The 16,913-nt window shown below is 41.8% G+C and overlaps 1 protein-coding gene across 1 annotated transcript in view; it reads right to left on the bottom strand.

Annotated features, from left to right (window-relative positions):
• Positions 1-16,913, bottom strand: part of TOP1 (topoisomerase (DNA) I) — a 106,941-nt gene that overhangs the window by 31,509 nt on the left and 58,519 nt on the right. The window contains exons 4-9 of the mRNA XM_015410350.1: positions 12,040-12,175; positions 11,335-11,393; positions 8,437-8,532; positions 7,727-7,799; positions 5,992-6,092; positions 1,869-1,984 (exon numbers count right to left, since the gene is read on the bottom strand). Coding sequence (XP_015265836.1) covers positions 1,869-1,984; positions 5,992-6,092; positions 7,727-7,799; positions 8,437-8,532; positions 11,335-11,393; positions 12,040-12,175 — 581 coding nt within the window. The remainder of the gene's footprint in view (positions 1-1,868; positions 1,985-5,991; positions 6,093-7,726; positions 7,800-8,436; positions 8,533-11,334; positions 11,394-12,039; positions 12,176-16,913) is intronic.

Raw genomic sequence — 16,913 nt, forward strand, 5'->3', positions numbered from 1 at the left:
GCTGTTTCTCCCTCTCCATACATACAGGTAAAAATGAAAGGAATAAAAGCAGTGTTTCTGAAAGGGTTCCACTAATAGAACACCATCAGCATTACAAACAGAATGGAATTTCAGCCATTTTCCCCAAAGCTTTCTCTGAGAACCTCTAATTTTCACTCGTGCTACTGCTGCTGTAAGTGCCCTGTGTTACCAACTCGGGACGACTCAAATACTTGTTTTTGCTTTGCTAGCCACCCTGCATTTAAGGAGATGTGGCAGGATATAAATATTTTAAATAAATCAATAAATTGCACCTCATATCTGTACCAGTCACAGCCACTGGGTGATACACCCTATGCCAGAGGAAAAGGGGATCTGAACTCCTAAACAGGGCTCCTAATATGAATGGCTCTGTCCTGGGAACTTGAAGAAAGTAGAAAGGGGGTTGAGTGGACCAACACACTGTGGCTACCTGGGTCTAACCTCCACTGCATGGTTTCTGGAACCAGGGAACCGATGGACAGCTGATATACCCAATCCTATACCAACCCGTGATGAAGCCTCTTCTGGAAATCAATGTACTGCCAGAATGGAAGGGCTTCAAATGCTTTCCCCTTCCTCTGAATCCTTCCTGCTGCCTGTCTAGTTGCTCCATCCGAGCATCCTGAAGAGATGCAACCAGCACATAAGGGCTGGTTTTACGCAGAACTGCTGCCTGCCCAGCTGGGGAAGAGGATGATTTCCATTCTCATGACTCTGCTGAGCAAGAATGTGCCTAGCACAGCCACACTGTTTCATGCAGCTCCATACCCACGCTATTTCCAAGGCTCCTTTTTGCAGCTCAAGAGCCCCTGCATCATAGCCAGGGGCTTTATTGTCCCCTTGTATTATGAAGCATGAATTCCTGGAAAAGTAGCCATCTTTAGACAGAAACATTTGCCTATCTTAAAAGAGTAGTAGATTGGTTTAAATTTTACATTCTGAGATAATGACAGCACACACAGTTTAAGCCAGGTTGATTTAGGATGAAGCTGTCATACCCTACTAGAAACTGACCACACTATCATAAGCATAGATAGACAGATTGGATGGAGGTTGCATTGAAAAGTGGTAGCTGGGCCCTGTTACACGGAATATGGTACACATCTGAGCATAATAGTAACTGTTGACAGTGGGTGACAGTGGGTGTGGCTAGCATTTTAAGTGCTGCCAGTCAAATACACAACTGACTTTCTTGGTAGTGCCAGAAGCATCAAAGGATTCAGAAATATAGGTGTATCAATGGTTAAGACTGATAGCAAATGAGCCTGTCCATTTTCTATAACCTTGGAGCCCTGAAACAAATAGACCAATGTTTAATATACTGGTTCTTCTGCTCAATTACTGTTTTCATGACAAGAGTCATAAACAGTGAGCCATCACACACTAAAAGGGAAGGCTACAGTTTACTACCCTAGGTACTGATTTGTAAAGCTACTTTGTAGAGGTTTGCCTCCTGCCCCAAGCATTACGGGATCATGCTCCTTCCATGTTGCTGTAAAGCAAATGCAAATGGGCACACACATGCTATAACCACTCCAACTTCTGAGAAACCTTTGTTATACACTCTAAAAGAATAGCAAAGTTAGGAATGTTGCAGCTGCATGTCTTGTGGAATATTAGAGATGCAACTAATAAAGTAGGTTTTTGCTTTGGAAAGCTCATGCCACATCCCCCCCCCCATTTTAAAGGCATCATCAGAATCTTTTCTGCTTTTTTATAATTATAAAGCAGTGTTACACCCCTCTAAGTCAATGGGCTTAGAATGGTGTAACCCTGCTTAAGATCATACTGAAAAAAACCCACCTATTTCTATTTTCCCACTAAGTGCCACTCTTTTAATCGCTTACCATCATAGTAGAATTTGACGTTTTCGGGCAAAGGTTCATATGGCGGTGCAAACACAGGACCTTTGTGCTCCAAGAACTTCCACTTAATACCTTCAGGATAGCGTTCTTCCTCCCACCTTTAAGAAGATAGAGGGAAATGAAAGTGCATGTCTATTTAACTGTTGTCATGTGGATGTAAGCCCTCCAAAGAATCAGACATTGCACTCTCATCTGATTGTCAAAATTAGTCATATCCAAAAACTCCACTGGCTTCCGATACTTCTTTTTAACTAGAAGTTGGCAGTTAATTGAAAAATGATGTAACAATTACTGTTTGGGGGCATTCATTCCAGTTGAAGTTTAATCTGGACAGCCAAATGGTTGTGTAACACAATTACATCCGTGCCTGGTTATTATAATATGCCAGTACTTCTGATGTCCTTACAAACACTAAAGCCAGACAACAACTGGCAGACGTCAATGCCACTTCAATTAAAAAAAAGTTTGATATTTTATATTTTATTTTAATTACTGCATACTACCTTGGTCAATATTTAATAAGAGGCTTGGGCCCCAGGAATGTTCCACTAATGGCCCTTGCTCCAGAAGAGGGGGTGCACTTTCTGCTGGTGGAAGGCACTTTGAATTGGAGGAAGGCTCTGCTACTAGTGGAATGGAGGTCTAATTTCCTCCCCAATATAAAAGAAATCTGTAATTTAACTTCTAGTTAAGGAGCTCTTCCTAGAGAAAGATGAGCTACGGGACAAAATTAGGACTGGAGTAACAGAGCCAAGCTTGTAATTAAAGGACCATTTACGATAGCGGTCTAAAATTCTGCATGGTTCTAATGGTTCCACAGAATGGTTGTGGGGTTTTTTTGCATTAAAAGAAAACCTGTACCTGTAACAAGGGTTTAAATTCTCAATTAGTAACTGTGATAGAGTTTATAACAAAGCTGCCCTAAGCTTGGCTTCGGGGGGGGGGGGGGGATAATAAATCGAATGAATGACCAATACAACTGCAGAAAACTTTGGTTAAGCTTTAATACAGGTCTTCCCCAGCATATGGTCAAAGAAATATGTTTGTTCCGCCCTTCAACTGGAATGTGTAATTCAAGAGTGACACTGGGGGCTGCTTCACATGACACAATATAAGCAGAAAAACATTATTTTCTCCTCCTCACTGCATATATGTCATATAAAAACAAACAACAGGGAGCTGTGATTGGCCCTTACACCTCAGCAGCTCTGGTAGGCAAACACAAGTGGTGATGAGGATGTTTAGCTATATCAGACATTATGGAAGAATAAAAGGTATTAGCAACACGTTTAACATGTACCTGCATCTACCACATGATGTATGAAGCGGCTACAGTAGGTATGACCATCTGAAAGTGATACCAACAGGGATAAAAAGGAATATTGGAAGCAGCCCAGAGTGCCACACAGAACCCTATTTTAGAAGTGGCAAAACTCAGTCAGAGGATTAGCGACTCAATGGTCGAGCGCCAAACTGCAGGCCTTTCACTAGACTCCCAAGCGTTCTCCTTCCTCAGCTATGCCATTCCTGTCTTACAGGGAAATCAAATGTCAGACCTAACATTAGAGTGGTTGCTAAGAAAACCGCTTGCTTTCTCATTTGACTTGCGCGGCAGGGGGCCGGCAGCGCTCTTCTCACACGCAGTCCTTTAATTACCCCCAACCAAACTGTTTCAACATAGCCGTCATCCCTCTGTCCTGAATGCCACCACCAGATCTTGGATTTCCATCTAGTCGCTTTCGCATGGAGGTGGCATTACAACCTGGACATCCTACATCCACATTCTGGGAATAAATCTGAGGGCATGGGCTGAGTTCCTGCAGCTTTAGTCTGAAAGCAGTTCATGAGGGCATTTCCTGTATTTGGAATAGAGGTGCGGGAGCTTCAGTGGTGAAAAAAAAAATGTTGAGAAAACACTTTCAACAGAAGTGTAACAAAGCTGCACATGAATCACCCTAAAATTCAAATTGTAGTGCAAATCATCGAGATCATCTTCAATTAAACAAAATGCTGAAGGATGCTGTTCCAGGAAGAGCAAATGCTGTCTAGATGATGCTACAGAAGAACCCATCCTTAAGTAAGAGGGTTCAGGTATCTCTTGACTCGTGATTCTGCACAGAAATAGTCCTTCATGCATTTCACAGCGAAAAGCCCACGACTGGAAGCAGTGCTCAAGCCCAGTTTTCTGACATATGTACCAATCAGATACATGCAACAGTAAATGGACATTGCCTGCACATATAAGGTCTGAACCAGCTAAAATTTAAGCTTGTTTAGTCCTGTTGATCTCAGTAGGAAAGGTTAGCATATTGTTAATGCTCCATCACTGAAATGAATGAAACATTAATTTTTGAACTGCGCCCATTCTGTTTTTACATGCCTTTTTAAAAAGCAAGTGTGTGAATCAGCACTAGGTGAAGATCAGAATTCTATCATTAGGAAAAGCCCAGCCTTGAGAGGTGAGGCAGGAACAAGCACTTTTCATTAACAGCAGTTACAGATGGGCCTAGGAAACATCAGCAGGGAGGCAATCTAAACAACTGCAGTGCTTAGCAAAAATACACCTCTGAGCGTACAGCTTGATTAGCCAGTCAGCATGGCTTTCGGGGATCTGGCAGTGCTAACAGGAGCCTGGCTGCCAAACCCGGAAAGCAGGAGAGAAGAATAAGACAGAGGTTGGCTGATGCTCGAGAATGGCTATAACAAAGGCACTGTGATAACGGTATTCTAGAAAATGATTCAGATGCAAAAAAGATGGTGAAAGATTTCAACTCAGATCTCTTCCTAACTCAATAGTTTTTACATGCCCAAAGCCTGTTAAAAATGAAAAAGATCAAGTTATTCTATGCATGGTCCAACCCGACAGAGAGAGAAACAAGAAACTGTAGCCACATAGTTATAAACCTAACTGGGAATACTGCATCTTGAAAATAACAGTAAAAAGATCAATGATGAAAGGGCCAAGTAGGGCTGACATTCACAAAGCAGCAGCAAATCTCCACTCGATGGGGAGCTGAACCAGAGACAGTCATGGATCTGAGATGTGAATCTGTACACCTGTCTGCCAAAAAAATATTTTCATCTTATAGTGGGGTTTTTTAACATTTTTAAGTGTACACAAGAAATAGGAACATTAGAAGTCAGGGTTATATACAGATCCAGCTTCCGGAGGCCACTGTTGAGGCATGGAAAGGAAGGCAGCCGCTAGGCACCTTTCTGCTGCACCTGGACCTGGCTCCATTAATGGAGATTGTTTTCCTTTGCTCTTAGCAGCAGTGGCAGGAAAGCTTCATAGACGGGAGAGGATACTGAACATCTGCTTCTCAGTGCCTCTTTGGCCACTACAACTGCAGAGAAGGGAGCAGTTAGCAGTATTGCAGAATAAGACCTTCCCCTTTATAGACTGACAATGTTCAGCAACTGATGTAAACTCAGCAAAAGTTCCAGGCAATGGTGTACAGCAGGGGTGGCCAAACTGCAGCTCGGCAGCTGCATGTGGCTCTTTCACACAGTCTAATTTAATGTTAATAAAAAGCAAATTTGCATATTTTTCAATAAAAATGTATGTGTAATATCTGTTCATGTCTTGCAGCTCTCAAACATCTGACGTTTATTCTGTGTGGCTGTTACATTAAGCAGGTTTGGCCACCCCTGGTATAGAGCTTTTCACCCCATGGCTCAGAGGACAAATACAACCACAGCAGAAGCAGCAGGAAGACCATGAGGAGTAAAGACAGGGTAGTGGAACGCTGACCCACCAGAGAAGTGCACAGGTATTTTTAAAGTGTCAGAGCTACCTAGACTCTAATGGAAGATGCATTTCAGGATGAATTAAAAAAGCAATAATGGGGTATAACAAGGCAAAGAAATGAGAAAGAAGTTTAAAAAAATAAAGCAGTGAATTCTCCCTCAACAAAGAACTCTATTGAGACAGCAGAGAAATCGTAAGCTATTCTCAGATTTTTATGGATAGGAAGGAGAGAAAAAATTCAGAGTGTCGTTTAAGTGTGCAATTGGAAACCAGTCAGCATCAGCAGGTTAGATGATTCAGCTGTAAGGGAAAGCAGCCAGCTATTAGCTGAAGTATCACATATGGGGATGTTACCATTTCCATTTCTGTTCCTCCTCTTTTTTTGTTTTCTTCTTCTTCATATCTCTTTCAGGAAGCTTCTTATCTTTGCTCTTTATTTTCTTGGGTTTGCTGTCCTGCAAGATTGATAGGAGGAAGGGAATACACAGCAGTTATAAAAAGACATCCTTAAACCCGAAACAAATGATGTGAGTGCCATTTGACACGGCAGTGCACACAAAGGTTCGCAAGTATTTAATCAGTTTTACCCGCAGCAGGATGGTGCACTTGTCAACTAGTATGTAGAGCCTACCGTAGTGCAAAATAATAATCTTTTCAAAAGAAATTAGATAGAAGAAGAAGAAGAAGAGATTGGATTTATACCCCGCCCTTCACTTGGAGTCTCAGAGCGGCTTACAAACTCCTTTTCCCTTCCCCTCCCCACAACAGACACCCTGTGAGGTGGGTGGGGCTGAGAGAACTCTGACACAAACTGCTCTTTTTCAAGGACAGCTGTGCCAGAGCTTGTGACTGACCCAAGGTCACATCAGCAGGTGCAAGTGGAGGAGTGGGGAATCAAACCCGGTTCTCCCAGATTAGAGTCCGCACACTTAACCACTACACCAAACTGGCTATGTAGGTTTGAATGCCTTGACAACCTGCGTAGCCAATAAAACCCATTTTATCAGTGTGGTTCCAACTAAAACCTGATTCTTGCCTCTAAAATGTGAAACATCCATAAGCTAATCAGATGGCAAGAAATGTGTCAGAACAGGAATGTTCCTTACATGTATCAATGGGAAAGGATCAGTCCAGACAAATGGACAAAGGCAAGTATATAACAAAGGTGGCAAAAAGGAGTGGATACAGAGTAAAATGTATTAGAAATATTTGCTGGCTGTTCCCTCTCTCAGAAAGAATGGGTTGTTAAACATGTCAACTACTAAAAACATTTAAAAAGTAAATATCCATAGCAGCAGCAGGAAAATAAAACAAAACAGTAAAAGCAGCAGTTAAAAGACAGGGGGGAAAATGCAAAAGGGACTGCAGAAGAAAGCCCCAGAACAGTTGAGTGGCGGGAGCAATCAGCTGTTGTTCCAGGTTTGCTGGTAAGTCCCGAATATATCCTGGATTTTGGAGGGGATTTTTTTCGGTTCCCCCCAAAAATCCCAGATACATTGGGATGCCAAAACATATCTCAAAAATACCGATAAGGTGGTTTTTTGTAATATATTTTTAGTTTAGGTAGACCTGAATGCACACTCCCACTTAGTTATCGCATGGAAATGTTTATCATTTCCCCATTCCATAAACTGCTGTGAAGCATTTTCAGACACTGACGTCCATCAAAAGTAGAATGTGTATATGGTAGATGCTTGAAAGAGAGAAAGAAAATTCCCTTCTTGAAAGCATCAGACCTGACCCTACCACTTATCTCTGTGTCCCCATAAGATTGTGCTCACAGTGTGGCTTTTACATTGCTTTTCTTGACAGCAGGGCCCTCGCACTGCATCAGATAACTATTCTCTTCTGAAGCTGTGTTAGGGAGCTACTGCTGAGAACCCATAAAAATCCCTGCTATGTATACTTGTCTTGCTGTGCACACTTCTCCAGATGAGGGTCATCATCTGACATGCGTCTTTTGAAGTTTTAAGATGAATTTCCTGTGCAAAGGTTGTATTCCTTATCCAAATTTGCTTATTATAATCTAATTGCACCATCCATTCTACAAGAAAATATGTTCATAATACAAGAAAAGTATCTTCAATACCTCTTCTTCTTGTTTCCTCTTCTTCGGTTTTTTGATCTCTTCGGTTTTTATCTTCTTGGGTTTATAGTCAACACTGAAACAAATCAAACAATTGAAAATAATCTCTTTTCAGCTCTGCATCTATATTAACCTTGGAAAAGTTGGCGCTGTGCTGTTCGTAGATGCCACAAACCACTGGTTTAGTAGGTCTGTGCTCTGAAAGCACCCTCACCTAACTGATCTTTTTCCCTGGTTGCAGCTTTCCCATAAACCCTGCTGCCTGCATTGAAGAATTAATTATGGCTTTTGAAGCCTAGTTCCTAACGATGTTAAGTGCTTTCTAGTGTCTATTGATGGACACAGATTTTCTGTCTGCGCCACAGATGACAGCATTGGACATACAGCACCTCTACTTAGTCCATTCCGAAAATGACACCCGAGCAGGGCAACTGTCTGTAAAAGCACTGCATCGCCCCTTCTCAAAGGTAACTAAGATGAAATCTGAATGGTACTAAGTTGAGCTTTCTTCAAGGTTCAATTCTCCTTGGGGGGGGGGGGATTGCATGACTTGGAACAGCATCAGGGATGTCAGATTGTCTGGCAAACATTTTTAGGGACTGAATGAAGAATGCAGATTAATCACAAAGATGATTATTTTAACATGGCTGCTTTCAATGGACTGAATTTCCAGTTCATTCCCTCCACGGCCCACTTCCCCCAATGCCACTCACTCATCGTCCTCTCGGTGTCTCTTTAGAGGCTTGAAAACTTCTTTGGGAGAAGCATAGTAGCCATCATCATCTATTTCTTCCTTAATACGTGGCGGACTAAGGAGAGATGCAGAGAAGAAGTGTTTTATTTAAAACCACGAATATCTAAAGCGTCAGCTGTAGGCCCTATCCTTACCCTCCATTTCAACCTGGGCTGGGACCTTTTTATTCCCCTTACCTCCAGTGTCTGGGTTCACACGCATCCCGTTCCACTCAGGTAATTTCAGTCCAGTGGGAAATATAATGCCACACAGCCTTCCTGCAGTAATTTTCTCCAAACTCTCCCTTGACACCCCTTAACCAACTAAGCTTCCACGTTCCTCCAGCACCCCATAGTAAAAAACTTTAATTTAAAATGGCTGCATAGCAGGAAAAAAAAGGACTGGAAATGACAACCACACAAAAATGGGATGCTTGGTTATAAATCGTGAACAAGCCAACAGATGTTTGTACATATGAGCTATTAAAGATATATATGGTTCCAAATCTGTGACAGCATTTCAGTTATCGTACCAATTCAAATTTTTATTTGAGTAAATCTACTCCTGTTGAAATACTTCTATAGTGGGTATGGGACAGAGCACAATATATTCAGTTTTATTTTACATAAAGCACTATATTGTGGGCTAGATCCAGACTAACGTTTTTGGAAGCACAAGATTTCTGCCCATGGGGCATGACTTTCTGCCTCCCTTCCCCTGCGGCAACCCAAAATGACCCCATGAAATCTTGTTATTGAGGGAGAGGGGGGACCCAGGAATACAATTTCAAGGTGGTCATTCTGGGCTGCTGTGAGCGGGAAGGTGGGGGAAAACATTCTCTATGCACAGAAATGTCTAGCGACCCCATGAAATCTTGTTACTGAGGGAGAGGGGGGACCCAGGAACACAATTTCAAGGTGGTAATTCTGGGCTGCTGTGAGAGTGGGAAGGTGGGGAAAAACATTCTCTATGCACAGAAATGTCTAGCCTGAATACATGCCTCCATTTTGTACACAACCTGTATTATACAAATGTTAGAAACCTAACCCATACATATGCCTACACACATACCCCTTTATGACTCCATGGTCAGCCAGAGGGAAGGGGAAAATAGATTTTTTTTACAAAAAACCCCACATTGTGTAAATACTGATTTTACACGCATGTCAGTGTCCATGAAATATATGCACAAATCAATAGGTATATAAAAGGTCACTTTGATACATCCATTTTTATTATTTGATAGAATGAACTAAAAAAACCTGTAACATGCAGCTGTCTCAAGAGAAACAGTCCAGAGTACCAAGTCCAAAATAACTTATGAGGTGGTACTTCCACCTCTCCTGGATTTATCTTCATAAGCTCCTTTGGTACTACCAGTTACAAATAATCTCAGATTTCTAAACTACGCTAGCCTACATAATCTGAAATTAGGTAGCAATTGTGTTGATGAGGCAGAACAGGATGTCGTTATGATTCTAACAGCTGGAATGCCTCAACAGCAAAGGCACATACATCTCTGAAGTTACAGAGAACAGATCCATGCTGTTACAAGGAGCCATTTTGATGGAAGTTGCTTCATAGGGCTACAACTCCAGCCACTAAAAACTAATTTGCTTATCTTGGGTTTCCCATCAAACAGTCTTTCCAAAGTCTGAAATTCTGCAATTCATTTGCATTATGCTGTTCCACAGAATGCACATGAGGCTGCAGTGAGCATGAATGCTTCCATCCCACTACAGCAGTCCTACAAAAGCCAAGACACTACAGGCTGTGGAGCCACCATATACTGTAGTACCCCCTATCTTGCAAACACCTTGCTATGATCAAATCTGATGGCAATGCATGAGCCATTGGGAATGTGGCAGCAGAACAGGATATTTCTTGCCACCTACCATACCAGAATGAAAAAACAGGCAGGAATCCCCTGGAGGATGGCAAAATGCCAATACCTCAAAACATTAGACATAATATCTCTCAGGGAAGAAGCTTCAAAACCTGTGATTTTATAACTGACTCTGCTTCAGCATCAAGTCTCATAACCTAAGAGGCCACTGGAGACAGTTCACATAAGGGCAGACAAGACAAGCCTAATGGCCATTTCTCCCCAAATGTATGATATGCATAGCTATCGCAGAACTTAGTTAAGAAAAGAGTTTTGCATTCTTCAGACTGCAGTTCCAACAGATGCCTAGAGAGGGGGTCCAACTTTCCTTGACCAAATTAAGGAACCATGGAGAAGTTTGGATGTCTGAATGCAGAAAGTTTGAGAAATCAGAGTACAGGCCTGAATATTAATATACCAGACCCAGAAAGACATGATTAGTCACTTTCCCTTTTCACTCTTCTCCAAGCAAACTGCATATATTAGAAATTATTCTTTACAAATAAGATGGGATACATAGTCCTTTCTTCACAGTGGAACAATGAACATATAATGATCATTAATGCCACCCCACCATTATACTGAGTATTTGATACTTGCAGGAGAACTGATTTTAGAAGTTAATGCTATTCTCTAGTCATTTAACATCAGAGGGTGACTGGTACATCAGAGAGTCCTGGAGCCAATTTCAGATGATGAGGAAATAGTTGGTCTCTCCCCAAACCCACAGAACAATTGACCTAAAGTCACCCAGTGAGCTTCAATACTAAGTTATGATCTGAATGTGGGTCTCCTGGCCTAAGCCCAATGATCTACTATCACACGCTGGCTTTCTTTACCTTTCCAGGCAAGTGAACGTGAGCATTCTTTGACAGGGAAGAGGCCCTTAAAACTTTCAGGAGACCCAAGTAGAGAAAACTCCATTCCTTTTGGAACAAGTCATGCCTAATAATCAAACCGATCCATTTACACACAAAGCTCCCATTTGCATACCTGGAAAACCCATTTTCCTTTTCCTTCTTTATTTTTACTTCACCAGAAGACGATTTACTCTGAAAGACAGAAATGATATTTGGTCAGCATGCCATAAAAATGCCTGGCAGGTCTTCCTTGTGCATCCAAATTCAAGTGACAAACGACACTGCACCAGGAGGAAGTGCACTTCCGGCTACTCCTTATGAATTCTTTCAGTATTATCAACTGTACCAGGCCTATCCTTCATGTTCGAGGTGTTACATCACTGTGTGATTATGCCTTTCGCGCCGATAAGAACAGACAGGGACATACAAAACCTTAAATTACTGTCTGCACATATTCTGTCAGGCTAAGAAGGTACACGTGTGTGCATATACTGGTGCAAGGGTACAGCATCCAGGAGCCTAGAAAACTCTACCTTGCATGGGAAACTAGTCTACTTATTGAGACGTTAATCTTTTGCTTCTATGAAGCACGTCATGACATTAATCAACACAAATTTATGACGTCCATTCAGACAGATGCATCATTACATCATCTCAAATGGCTTCATGCTGCAAGTTCTTATCTTCATGTTTGACCCAAGGTGTTTCTGTTGGACTGAGACATTAGAGTCGACTAGCAGGCAACAACTTAAAACTTCACAACCTGAAGCCACTCTCAGGTCTTCATGCACAACAAAGTACCGCCCAAAGCAGTCGTGTCCCAACCATCATCCTGTACCTTTTCTTCCTTTCGTTTCTCCTTGTCTCTATCTTTGTGTTTGTCTTTGTGTTTGTCGTGTTTTTCTGAACTGCCATCTTTGTGTTTGGTTTTCTCCTTCTCTTTGTGTTTTTTCTCCGAGGAATCTTTGTGCTCACTGTAAGAGACAAGAGTCAGTTCAGAGAAGCAATAGCTGGGATACAGCTGGTATCAGCGGCCAAGTGGAATGAAGCTCTAAGACCTGGAAAGTTCACTGTGGTAACTGTATTAATACAGAAATAAAATAAAACTGAATCATTGCCATTACTTGTGATTGTTTTGAGACAAGTGAACACAGCAGCTAATCAGTAACACCAACAAAAACTCATGCTAGTAAGATTTCTCCTGGATGTATTTCAATGATATAAGCACAATATTTAACACGCATTGCTGCTATTTTATGTATTTAAACCATTTTTTACCTCAAGCTCAACATAGTCCACAGGAGGCTGCGAATTAACAGATAAATATCTTTTTACCTGTTAACTCAAAAGCACATACAAATCAACAAGAGAAACAGTCACCCAGACCAACAATAAAATCACAGGCCAGAGCAAAAAACTGAAGTTGGCGCACTTATAAGAAACTGCCTCAGAGTATCACAGGATCAAACCAAAGAGCAGCATACAACAAAAACTATAGCCATATCAACAGAGGGACCCAGGAAAAGAAATTCAAAAGATCTAAAAATCAAATAATTTTTACACCAGGCATACAGACTACTATAATCAAGGTACGAAACCATCTTTTTTTTTGCTGTCAAGTCACAGCTGACTTATGGTGAACCCATGGGGTTTTCAAAGTAAGAGACGTTCAGAGGTGGCTTGCCATTGCCTACCTCCGCATCACAACCCTGGTATTCCTTGGAAGTCTTCCATCCAAACATTAGCCAGGACTGACCCTGCTTAGCTTCCACGCTCTGACGAGATTGGGCTCGAATGATCAAGATTTGAATTGGTCCCAGAACTGAACTGGCAGACAATGTATATCTTCTACAACTAGCAAGATAGGGAGGAATTTCAGACAGACGATATAATCCGGAAGAGGAACGGTTCCCAAACGGTTTCTGGTCTGTCATTTCAGACAGAACCGTTTTAGAACCGGTTACCTACCGGAATATATTTGTAATTTCAGACACAAACGCTTCTGTCCCGTTTAGGAAACGGGGCTGAAGCGTTTTACCTGTCAACCGCTTCCAAGTAGTCTTCAGTTTCCTCTCCCGGTTCCGATGCGCTTTTCCCCGCTGTTTTTCACCCGCCCGCGCAGGCGATCTTCGCCTTTTTAAAAAAAGTTCGCTTTATAGCGCTATAACAGTATAACGCAACAGCATTATATCAACCCCATTGGAATGCCTGGAGTGTTGTGTTATAGCACTATAGCGCTATGGCGCTCTAAAGCGAACATTCCAAAAAAAAGGCTGGTGTTCGCCCGCGCAGGCAAAAAATGGCGGGGGGAAAGCGGGGCAGTCTGAAATGGCAAACCGCTTCAGATCCAGCTCTTTACCGGAAGGGGAAAGGCATGTGTGAAATGGCAGCCATATACCGGTTTACTCCATGACAGATCAAAAACGGCTTCAAAACGGGTTAAAAAGGGTAATATGAAATTCCTCAGGGTCTTTATCAATGCTCCTTCTAAGCTGTGGAGTCTTCTGAGCAAAAATTCTACTTTCTGAGCTACTGGCATTTAAAGTTGTGAGCGAGCGATTTGGCTACTGCATAAATTAGTTTGCTCTGGAGCCATCCTTCCTGAGTTAAGACAAAAATGTATGAGCCAGAGGCTAAAAAACTGTGAGCTAGCTCACACCAACTCAGTTTAGGGGGAACACTAGTCTCCATAGCACAAAAGCAAGTAATCTTGGTTGCTGTGTTTTGTAAAAAGCAAAGCTTCTGAACACCCTTTAAAAGCTGCACATGGGTAACTGGAGCTAAATCATGCTTCTAAAGGAAGGACCACAGTTGGTAAACTATCTGGAGCTGGTTAAAAGGTGCTCCATGATAGAGGCAAGACCTGAATCCCTAGATAAGGATCCAATAACCCCTTCAAGCTGTGAACCTGCTTTTTTAGATGGATGGAAACCAATGCATAAGAGATTGAATCCTCACTATTGCTGACTGCTATATTGTTAACCGACAGTACCTCAGCCTTATCCAGAATGAGCTTTGTTTATTGGCCGTCACCCAGCCTATTACCAAGTCTAGGCAGTTGCTCAGGACATCCACCAACTCAGGAAGGAGTAAAGGAGAAGCAAAACTGAGTGTCAACAATATACTAATGACATTTCCCTTCAAGAGAGATGGCCTCTCCAAGTGATTTCATGCTGACATTAAGCATCTGACCCCAGCATCATCTTTAGGAACTGATCAGCCAGAGCACAGTGCTCCTGAGGTCTTACGTCTTAACTAAGTTTGCTTAGGATAATCAGCCCTTAGTTGGAACTGTTAGTAAATCATTTTCATACTGGAGAAAACTGAAAGAAACTCCATGTATTTGTAAGACAATGTCCCATCTTTATGACTTGTACACATATTAAATAACTTATTTTTTAAAAGACACCTGCAAAAGGGATGTGCTTTTATTTACAGTCGATCATTTACAAATCCAGCAATTCATGAGTCTTTCTATATGCAGCTTCATCCTTTGTACATTTTCTGCCTTCAGTGTTTTTCTGACATTAATAATCCTCAAACACAGATGACTTTGGCCAAGCCTTACTTCTCTCTCTCTCATAGGGGACCTGTGTCATTTGTGAGGGGAAGGAGAAGGAGCATTTCTTACAGTTGGTAGAAATTCCCATTATATCATGACATCTCACTAACTGGGGAGGGGGTGGGGGCTGAAGAGAAGTACTTTCATAATTAACTATTCCATGGTAGTTTAAACCATGACCAGCTACACTAGTACTTATTGACCTTACAGAGATGCAAGATTCAATGTCAGCATCTGGTTCATATGCAGAGGTTACATTATATCCAGGCACATGATAAAGAGAGCAGAGCACAGAGAACGCAGATGCTGGATGTGAGAAGTCAACAGCAGTCTGCTAGTGTTACATTCATTAGGTTTCCTAACTTCATCATCCTGACCCCTTTTGTCCTCACTGACTCAGCAAGTCACAGTGTTCTGAACTCCATTTTCATTCTTGCCACTTGCTACTGCCTTTCCATTTATTATGGCAGGATTCTAAAAAAAGTGCTGAAATGCCAGCATATCTGATTGCATGGAACAGCATGTTGATTCTTGATCCCTTCTGCAAAAAGAGGCAATACAACAAAGCTGAATGAGAAACTATATGTAAAAAGATAAATGCCATGTCCAGAAGCAACTGTGAGAACCTGATAAGAATTCATGACATAATTTGGATAAAGGTTCTTACATAGTTAGACCCCTATCTATTTATGGAATATATGTGAACCATCAGCCATCACGTTCCTGGGGTGGTAAATAAATACAAATACCACAAAAGCACAAGAAAGGTTAGTTTTATATAGAATATACATCTTGTATATGTTTATAGTACTAAAATAAATCCCTGTTCCACCTTAGCCACTCAAAACTTGAAGGAGACACTGGGTTGGAGCCTATGAATTCTGAAAAGAACAGAAAACCCTTGGGAGCAGAGGGCTATAAAGAATGGGCTGCTGACTGATACGGACAGTTCTCTACAGCTACTTCCGTGTCTTTAGGTGAAATCTTTGACTCTGACTCGGATTCCAACCTAGGAGTAACTGCTCCTAAAACCTTTAAAGTAAATCTCCCCTGGCAAAAGAAGAAAAGTAAAACTAAGAAATAACCTAAGTGACGACATTTAATGAATTCATATTATCAACCAGATGTGATATAATACCAAAAATGCCTTTTTGTTCTTTCTATTTGAATACTTTTATTAATAATAATAAATAATAATACTTTCAATTTATTAATCGCTTTCCCCAGTGGGCTCAAAGCGATGTATAGTTACACATTTTAGACAGGGGACTAACAATATTCATAGGGGATAGGGAAGACAACATATATTCATTTAATTGCACACGCTGTCACTGCACGGTGTAAACGTCTTCTGGCTTGGCTCAGTAGAGGGGTGGGACCTCAGACAGGTAGAATGCCATAGACTACACCGTCCAAACCAGCCACTTTGTCCTGGGTAACAATTGCTGCCAATCTCCAGGTGAGGGCTACAGATCACTCACAATTACAACTGCTCTTCAGGTAGTAGAGATCAGTTCCTCTGGAGAAAACAGTGGACTCTGTCATTATACCCTGCTGAGGTCACCACAGCAAATTGACACTGTTTGCCCAAAGCCAGAGCACTCCCCCAGAGCCTCTTTCTAGATCTCGTTGTATTGCTTTCACAACGGGCTTTACTGCTAGTTATATTATATAAAAAAGAATGGGCTGCTGCTTCCTGGATAGAAATTCACAGAAATTGCCTCCTCCCAAACTCTTGCTAGAACTCTTGCTTCATTCATCACAATAATCACAATTTCTCCTAATTTCTCCGAATGCTGTAGCCCCTGTGCGCTGCATCCATCCCTATTGCCCTCAGGCACCCCCCACCAGCAAGTCTTGGCAGAAGCTTGGGGGAGGGGTCTAGGCAGCTTCAGTGAAAAGGAGGAGACATCCTTCCGACGAACTTAGGATCCTGCCTCACAGTTGCCTCCAGAAAGTATTCAAGTGCTTGGGGGCTGCCAGCTCTCAAGCGGAAAACAGTAGTAATTAAAAATATGCTTTCGTGAGGTGACATTCAAAACTGATGGTGTATTTTAGTATGTACTTTTGAAGTTGTGACAAGACAAATCCCCTAGGTAAATCTCAATAAAAGTCTGCCTAAATAGTATCCAAGGCAAACTGATGGGGGA

The sequence above is a fragment of the Gekko japonicus genome, unplaced genomic scaffold, assembly GCF_001447785.1.
Source record: "Gekko japonicus isolate JY-2015 unplaced genomic scaffold, Gekko_japonicus_V1.1 scaffold200, whole genome shotgun sequence".
NCBI lineage: Eukaryota > Metazoa > Chordata > Lepidosauria > Squamata > Gekkonidae > Gekko > Gekko japonicus.